This window comes from Egretta garzetta, unplaced genomic scaffold (assembly GCF_000687185.1).
Source record: "Egretta garzetta isolate BGI_Z169 unplaced genomic scaffold, ASM68718v1 scaffold307, whole genome shotgun sequence".
Taxonomy (NCBI): domain Eukaryota; kingdom Metazoa; phylum Chordata; class Aves; order Pelecaniformes; family Ardeidae; genus Egretta; species Egretta garzetta.
This window is the reverse complement of record NW_009260294.1, coordinates 161,546-170,034: the sequence shown is the minus strand read 5'-3', so window position 1 is coordinate 170,034 and position 8,489 is coordinate 161,546. Positions and strand designations below refer to the sequence as shown.

Below are 8,489 nucleotides of genomic sequence, written 5' to 3'. Positions count from 1 at the left end.
TGTAGCCCCGCTGCCTGATGTCTATGTTGGAGGCCCCCGCGGGGATGACCACCACAAAGTTGTAGCCGTGCCTGGAAGAGAAGAGCAGGTAGGGCAGGCCATCAGACAGGGGACATCCCGTGACAACATGGCCTCAGCCCAAAGCTCTGCAGCTACAGCTCTGAGATCTTCCCACCCCCACAGTTATCTCCTCCTTCCTGTGAAGGTAATTTTGAATCTCCTCCCTGTGCTGAGTTCTGTCTAGGCTGAGGTCACCCAGATACAAGAAGGTGCTTCAGCTCCTCTAGCTCAACAGTATGGATGTACCACAGATAACTCCATCAGCAGAAGCCAACAGCACGTTAAATGTGTCCTGCTTCTCCTTCAGAGCCAGCCCCAGTCTCCACGCAGAGATGTGCCCTGGCACCAGGAGAGTTTGCTCAGGGTGGACTTAGCCCCCATCACCATCTCTGCCACCTTCCTGCATGCACCCCAGAAAGCAGACCTGGGAAAGGGGGAAGCGCACGTGGTCCCCTAACACTTACATGGGTTTGGTGAACAAGCCCGAGACCTTCTTGCAGCTCTTGTTGTCTCCTCCGCACACGCTGCATTTGTCGAACTTCTTCTTGGAGCCCAGCTTCCCATCACAGCCCGCTTTGATGCATTTGCCCTGGACGCAGACCGAGGTGGAGTCTGGGGAGCAAGGGGTGCCATCCACAACCTGCAGGAGGGTGAGCAAAACAAGCCGCTGTATTTCCCCGGGCCACCCCACAAACACTCCTGACTGCGGCCATCCAACCATTTGGGGCTATCCGAATCCATCCAACACATCCTGAGGAGGTGCTAGTAGGCACCAGGTCACCTTTTGCTCATGCTCTGCTTTGCAGTTGGCATTTTTTAGGGTCTCTGAAAAGAGGTGGATGGGACTACATCCCTCTTCTGCTCCATCTACGTAATTTTCTGCCCTTTCTGCTGCATCAGTGCAAAGGGAACAGGCTGCATTGGGGAGACAGCTAACACCACCCCGCTCGGTCCCACATCTGGCCGCCCGCCCTGTCCGGCACGCACATTGCTTCCCCAACACTGTAATGATCATCCTCTATTTCAAGACTACGGGCATATCCCAGAGGCACCTTTACAAACCCAGAGGAAGACACTTCATGGACCAGCTCCAGCCCTGAAATAGATGAATGGGCACGTACATGCTGATTCACACCAGCCCGGTGGATTGCTCTCTTCCATAACTTCATCTCACACCAGCTGCCCACCACACAAAGAAAACTGATTCATTTCCAGGCATGCTGGAGTCATCCTACAGCTCAGAAGCTGAGCCCGGGGGTCCCTCACCAACCTTGGGTGCCAGGACGTAGAAGTAGCCAGTGCCGTTAGCCCGGCAGATGAGCTTGCATTTATCCCGGGGTGAGACGCCGGAGTATTTGGGGACCCAGGAGACGGAGGCGGTGAGGCGGTTGGTGCTGTGGCTGTAGCCATTGAAAGCTTCACACTGCTCCTCGCGGAAGCTCTTCCCAGGCACTGGAAAAAAATGGGGATGTGCATGGGATTGGGGACCAACCTGGACCTCCGGCGTCGGTTTTATGGGTTTGTTATAGGTCACGCACTCAACCGCAAGCAAGCTGAGCTCGGGCCCCTTACCTGCAGCAGGGCAGGGGTCCAGGTTGCAGGAGCGGTACTTGACGCGGACGCCCTCGCAGTAGGAGCCCCCGTTGGCAGGCACCGGGTCGGTGCACTCCCGCTTGGCCAGCTGCACCCCACCGCCACATGTCCGCGAGCACTGCCCATAGGGCGCCCACTTCGCCCAGCCGCCGTCCACCTGCGGGGATGCGACAGGGTGAGATGCTGCATCCCCTTCACCGCTGGCTACATCCCCAGTGGGGGCTCTCTGGACTTGAAGCCATCCCTTTGCAAGCAAAACCTCCGCCGGCTGCCCCCAAACCTGCCCAGGGCTGCACATCCCTCCTTGAGGAATACACAGCACCCAAGGGATCTCCATCTCTTTTCACATCGGTGTCCCCCGCAGGGTCCCCAGCACCAGGAAGTGGGGGACCGCTCAGCCAGCACCCACGCAAAAACTCGGGGCGACCCCGCGGGATGTTTTTGGGCTCACGGCGCAGGTACTCACCCTGTACTTACTGATGTTATGCCTCTCAACGCAGGCACCCTTCAAGCAGAAGCGCCCCTCGCCGCAGCCGGTGCCGTCGGCCCAGGGGAAGTGACGGGTCTGGCAGACGATCTGGCCCCGCGCCTTGCCCGTGCACCAGAGCTTGGCGCAATACTGCATGTACGGGCAGGGCTTGGAGCCCACGCCGAAGGCCAGCTCGCACTGCTGGTTCAGGCTGTAGCTCGTCCCCGGCAAGTCTTCTGGCAGTGGGATGGGTTTGGCAGGCTGGTCCAGCAAGCAGTCTCCTGCGGGAATGGGGATGGGGGGGTCTACAAGGTCCTCCAGGAGTTGGATGGACAAGTGTGGGGAGGGGAGAGCATCACTGTAGGGAGATGAGGGATGGCCGCCGGTAATTTGGCCAAAACTATCCCAGCTGCACGCTGCCAGAGGGACCAGATGCTACCCCAGGGATGCCCTCGAGGTCAGCTGCATCCCAGACCCAAGTGACTCCATCTCTTGGTGACACTGGGTAGAGCCGTGCCAGCAGCCTCGGGGCAGATGTCACCGCTGGGGACACCCTAGCACTGAGGAAGATGCAGGAGCACTGTCAAGCTCCCCGTTTCCTTCTAATTTTGTTTGTAGAGGAGAGAGAAGAGTTGCTCTACAGCCCATCAGCCTCTCCCAATAACCAACCCCAGGGACTGATCCTGCTCCTACAGGGACACAGGTAAGAGGATGAGGGGTGCAGGAGGGCTCACCGTGGCCGCTGTCGAGAAAGTCGGTGATGATGGCAGCGCTGCAGGCTGACCAGGGGTTGGCACGGTCGATCTGGATGAGGGTAGGGGACATCATGTGGTTGGTCTTCAGCCGACCAAAGACCTCCTCGCAGGCCTTCACATTGTCATGGGGCATGTTGAAGACGTGGCCTGGGGGAGGGGGAATAAGGGGAGGCAGCATGAATAACCCCGCTTGGCACGCAGAGTAGAGTCCCCACCACTTGTTGGAATGGGGGAAACTGAGGCACGGAGTGGGGCAGACCCTTGCAAGGATTGCAGAGGCTGTGTACAGCCCAGGAGACACCCGGGGAAGGATGATGCTCGTGCACACCCTGGCTCAGACTGCATCCCCAAGCCAGGAGGCTTTTTTTTGGCACGCTGTCCCGGCTGTTTCACGCGTGGCCATCAGCGGAAAGGAAGGACAAAGGAAGTTGCAAAGAGGAGATTCTGCGCTCGCCCCCCCCTTCCCTCCTCCTGCCAAGCACCGCAAGGGTCTCCAGAGGTAGGTGTGCCCTCCGCCTGTTATTTCAGGACTCCCAAATCCTGGAAACCCAGCCGAGGTAGCAACCACAACAGCAAAGCCTTTTGCTTTCCCAGCAGCTCTTTGCCACCTAGCTCGCGGGGGTCTCATGCCCCATGGTGGAGTTTCCCCATCACCAGACACCGGTTATTGTCTGATCTTCTGGAGGCTGAAACCAGGGTTATTTTGAACCTTGCCAGCTCCTGGCATTCCTCCCGAGAGGCTGGCGAGAGCGGGGAGCCTTACCCAGCTCGTGGGCAGTGGTGAAAGCCGAGGGCAGCCCGTCGTCCTCGATGACGGAGCAGCTGCGCTTGGGGTCGCACATGGTGCCCACGTCGGCCATCCCCAGCGTGTCACAGGTGGTGGCACCGCACAGGTCCTGCAAGGCACGGAGGGAAGGGGTTAGTCCCAGGGCCAGCACGGGTGTTAGTGTCCCCTGTCCCCACCCCATCCCCGGTCCCCCATGGGGAGCTGATCCCAGGCTGCTGCGGGGAGGCAGCCCAAAGGGATGGGGGCCTCACCAGGCTGTGGAGGCAGGAAGCCTCACCCTGACCCAGAGCAGACTGCGATGATGTGTTTGCATTTAACCCTGGCACCGGGGATGCTTTTTGTGGGTAGCATCCTCCCATCCCTTCAGCAACAGCCTTTCCCACCCGAACGGCTCCTCCAGCCAGGGTGGAGCCGGTTTTGGCACAGAGGAGTCAGCCTGGCTCTGTTCTTCAGCGTGAACTCAAGGACCGGACCCAGGCAGGGGGACGGGAAGGCACTTGGCCTTGTGCTCACAGCTGAGCCGTTTCTCAACCTCACATCTTAACTTCTTCCTAGGAACAAGAAGCTCCTGGACCAGGTCCAGAGGTTCCCAAGGTTAAGGGAAGCGCTCCTGTCTCTCCAAGACACTTTACAGCCATCCCTTGAGGAGCAACCCAGCCCAGATTGAAGGAGGAACCAGCTCAGCCTTCCACCCCCAACACAAGGGCTGCTGGACCCCCCATAGGTGCAGCTGGGACGGAGGACGGGAAGGGTCTCATCATATGTGGATCTGCCCTTCTTCGGGATCCACAGGTAAATATCGTGCAAATAAAAAGTCCCTGTTTGAAGATGCACCGCCGCTGCAGCCTGCCAATAGCCTTGTCCTCAGATGCCCCTGTCCCCTGCTGGGGTCTCTTGGTGGCTTGGGAAGGCTGGAGCATCCTCCCCATCCCTCGGTGCCATCCCAGCCGGGCTGGGAGCTGCAGGGGAGGCCATGCAGGGGGCAGGGAGCAGCTTTCCACATGAAAAGAAAACGTAAGGGACTCACTGGGCGCTCCCATGCTATAAATAAGCGTGATTCATGCTCAGCACTCGCCCAGCCAAAGCGCCTGGGTTGCTCGACATCTCGCCTGAGTGGCTCTGCCAACATTTCCAGCGAGGTTTCCAAGCTGAAGGCATTCCCGCGCAGGCAGGTTCAGCCGTGGGTAAATAACAGTCCCAACGACTTCAGAGAGCCCCGGCCAGGGCTGAGATGGCTTTAACAGGAGACTTGTGGCTACGAAGTCTGGAGGCACAGACGAGACTGAGATCTCTGGAGAGGCGAGGCAGAGAAACGCCTGTGTCTGGGCCGGCTATCGCAGCTGGTGGAAAACCCCATCATACAACCAGGCTCAGCTCTCTGCTCTGCAGCAGTTTTCCTCATCGGCTGGGACCCTGCCGCATCCCTGATCCCACCGTGCATCGATGCTGGCAGGGACAAGCAGGTGGCAGTCCCGCATCTCCGGTGGCAGGGCCACCACTAGCAAGCACAGCATGACTAAATGGGGCTGGGCAAGCCCCAGCACAGGGTCCCCTGTCCCAAAATGCCACCAAGAGCCAGTGCCATCGCCACGCTGAGCAAATCCAGGGGTGCAGTTTGCCCAAGCCCCCCCGACCTGTGCTCTCCCCTCTGGCAGTCCCAGCGCTGGGGGTTTGGGGGTGAAGGCGGGGTGAGGGGGGGACACGACACAGCGTGATGGGGAAGAGGCGGCCACGCGCGGCTCCCCGCTCGCTGCTCTTTGAAGAGTTGCCGTTTCCTCGCTGGCGCGGCGAGCTTTTGGCCGCCAGCCCAACACCTGCACTGACACACTGACCCGCTTCTTGCTCTCAACCTTGCCTGCTGGCCGCGGGGATACACGAACGAGCGGCTCTTCATGGGGTTTTCCCACTTAGAAAGGCTGGGCAGCATCCCTGGGCTCTAATGAAGGGTCCTGACCCTCCCAAAACACCTCCTCCAGCTTTGCTGGGGGTCCAGCCTGCTCAGGAGAGGAGGCAATGCAAGCAGCGGCACAAGGATGGAGCTACGGAGGAGAGGAGAGAGAAATGGCAGAGGTTTAAGATGGAAAAGCAGCACGCAAAGGGCCAGCTCTGCCTTTGCACGGTGTGCTCACCATCACCGATATCCCCCGTTGCCAGCCCAAATAAAGGGAGGACACCCGGTGCCCTTCACACCACGCCGAGGGGCTGCAAGCAACCTGCTCAGTGCACCATCAGGGCTCTCCTGCCAGCCCGACCTTCATCTACGGGCGCTTCTTCATCCCCTTGCGAACTTGTAGAGATGTTCTGCAGGTCAGTCAGGTGGGACCCTTGCGGCTGGCGCATTAATTCACCTACTCAGAGGCCAGGTCATGAGCACTCTCCCTCCCATGGAGGCTTCCCACACATGTCCAAAGCAACCCTGAAAATCTGAGCTTTGAGCTACAGAGCATGCATTTCCAAATCCCCCGCAGCATCTGCCGCACACTAGGCTAAAGCAAGATGTTCCTTGGTGCAACGTCCCTTCGGTTTTACAGCAGGCTGAAGATGTTCAGCAAACTTTCGCTGGTGGGACGTCAAGGTTCAGGATGCCCCTGAAGCTCCTTGGGAAGCATGGCCGAGCCCTTTGCCGTGGTGTGCGATGCCATTTCCAAGAGGCAGGAGTGCGGCCGAAGGCTGGATGCTCTGCAGGAGCCTCCAACAAGCACTGGCTCAGGTAAGAAGGTGAAGGTCCCACGGCTGTGGTTGCTGGCAGATCTGCAACCACCGGCTGAGCGGGACCAAGCTCCCCAAAGGCAAATCCACAATCCAGCACGACTGAGGCAGGGAGGGAGCAAAGCCGAGTGGGAGAGGACAGCCCCATTCATCAGCAACTCGTTGACACAACTGGAAACTGCCTATCAACCGGGCTTGAGATGAAATTTAAGTCGGGGGCTTATGTAACAGCTTTTTGGCAGGGAGATAAGCTCCGGGGTGTCAGGGGACCACAGATGGATGCGCTCAAGGAAGGCAGATGTCTCCTCGTTCGTGTGCCTTTGCACCGAGCTTGCTTTGGGATTTCAGGAATGGATGGTTTAGCAACGTGTAAAAAATGCAAGCCCGGCCACGATCCGCAGCTTTCGAATCGTTGGGACCGAATCCATCCCATGTGCGGCTCCAGTGACCTCACCGGGTTTCCACCAGAGATGGAGCTGGCTCGTCCCCGCAGGGGTGTCAGCCGGCTCCCTCCTCTTTGCAGCCACCCAGCACAGGCAAGAGCTGCTCCAGCAGGCTGGGGTTCAACCCTGCCTGTGCTCCAGCAGGATTTACAGCCGGACGGAGGACGCAGCCCCTGCCTGGGGTGGGGGGGGACAGGGAGAACGGGCAGGACGAGGTCTCACACATCCCGCACAGCATCATTCCCATTTGGGGTGGGACAGGGAGAACGGGCAGGACGAGGTCTCACATATCCTGCACAGCATCATTCCCATTCGGGCCCAGCATCAGCCAGCACTGACCCCAGGCTAGGGGCAGCTGAACTGAGCTGGACGCTCTATCCTTCCCACCCACCAGTGCTTGCCCTGGAAAAATATTTTGGGAATGGTCTTCCTGCTGTTGAGGGGAGTTCCCAACCCATCCCTAATCCAAAGACATCTGGGCAGGAATGGGGGGGAAGGAGAAAACACAAGTTGGAAAAATGTGATGGTCCCCTTCAAGCTGGGCTCGTCCTTCTCCCCCTCCCTTTAGCAATTTGGGGGTGCAGGCTGTACCACCCCACAGCCAGGCACCGCACAGACATCCCGCTGAGACAGGACTGTAGGGAAGAGGAGGAACATTTTGGGGGAGGCTCTGGGAGCAGTGTCACCAGAGCTTCGGTGTCACCCAAGGTTTATCAGGATGGGAGGATGGAGAGCTCAGCCTGGCACAGCAGTCATCCTGCACCCCTCATAGCCAAAGGCGAGCAAAAGTCAGCCTGGCAAAGCCCTTCTCCCACCACGGGGATGGTGATTTTTTTCCAGCCCTGAACAGGGTCCACGTGGAGGAGAGGTCCAGGTTCTCAGGACTGTGCAGCAGAGGAAGCGGGCAGAGGGTTTTTTTTTCCTTGGCAGGTGGCACTGAGGGCAATTCCCAGCTGGGGAGGGGGAAGCGGGGCCACGCTCCTCCTCTTCTGGGCTCGGACCCTATGTTTTGGGGTGGCGGCAGAGCCACTGGGCACTGGCTGCCGAGGCTCCTGCCAGCAGGCAGGGGATGGAGCGGTAGGTTTCTGCCCATGGGGACAACCTGCCTTTGCACACCTCCTGGCCTCCCTCACCCCCTGGCAAGGGCTTTCTCCAGGCTGCTGGCCAAAGCCTGCCCAGGGGATGGCAAGGGCTGGCTCCAGCAGGCTCACTCCACACCTCTGCTCCCCCTGCCCCGGCACCTGAGGGTCCCTTGGGAAAGGGGGAATTGGCCCCAAACGCACTCCAGCGTGCACCAGAGGTGGGGCACAGGTGGCTTTAGCACAGTGCAGGGCTCCTTGAAATTGGGGACAGCCCCTCTGGGTCATCCCCCCTGCACCCACCTGCTTGGTGAAGAGGATGGCGGTGTCCCAGTACTCAGGGTGCTTGTCGCTGACCTTGTTCCACTTCTTCTGCCAGGCGCAGAAGTTGCGGAGGGTGAGGGCAGCATTGCCAGTGACCTTGGGCCCCTTGTCATCCTGCCCGATGAGGAGGAACTTGACCACGGAGATCTGGATGGGGTTACGGATGCTGGGGTGCTTGTAGAGGCGGGCGGCCGTGGCCATCAGGGTGAGCAGGTAGTGCTGGAGGTCATCCCCGTGGAACTTCACCATCGACTCGTCGGCCACCACCAA

The 8,489-nt window shown here is 59.4% G+C and overlaps 1 protein-coding gene across 1 annotated transcript in view; it reads right to left on the bottom strand.

Moving 5' to 3' along the window:
• ADAMTS15 (ADAM metallopeptidase with thrombospondin type 1 motif 15) overlaps positions 1-8,489 on the bottom strand; it is a gene marked incomplete at its 5' end in the record, with an annotated part of 9,184 nt that extends 695 nt beyond the window's left edge. Inside the window, 8 exons of the mRNA XM_009642573.1 lie at positions 1-71; positions 525-700; positions 1,331-1,512; positions 1,633-1,810; positions 2,120-2,403; positions 2,857-3,024; positions 3,641-3,773; positions 8,199-8,489. The exon at positions 1-71 is cut by the window's left edge and continues 695 nt beyond it. Of these exons, the coding sequence (XP_009640868.1) occupies positions 1-71; positions 525-700; positions 1,331-1,512; positions 1,633-1,810; positions 2,120-2,403; positions 2,857-3,024; positions 3,641-3,773; positions 8,199-8,489 (1,483 nt within the window). The remainder of the gene's footprint in view (positions 72-524; positions 701-1,330; positions 1,513-1,632; positions 1,811-2,119; positions 2,404-2,856; positions 3,025-3,640; positions 3,774-8,198) is intronic.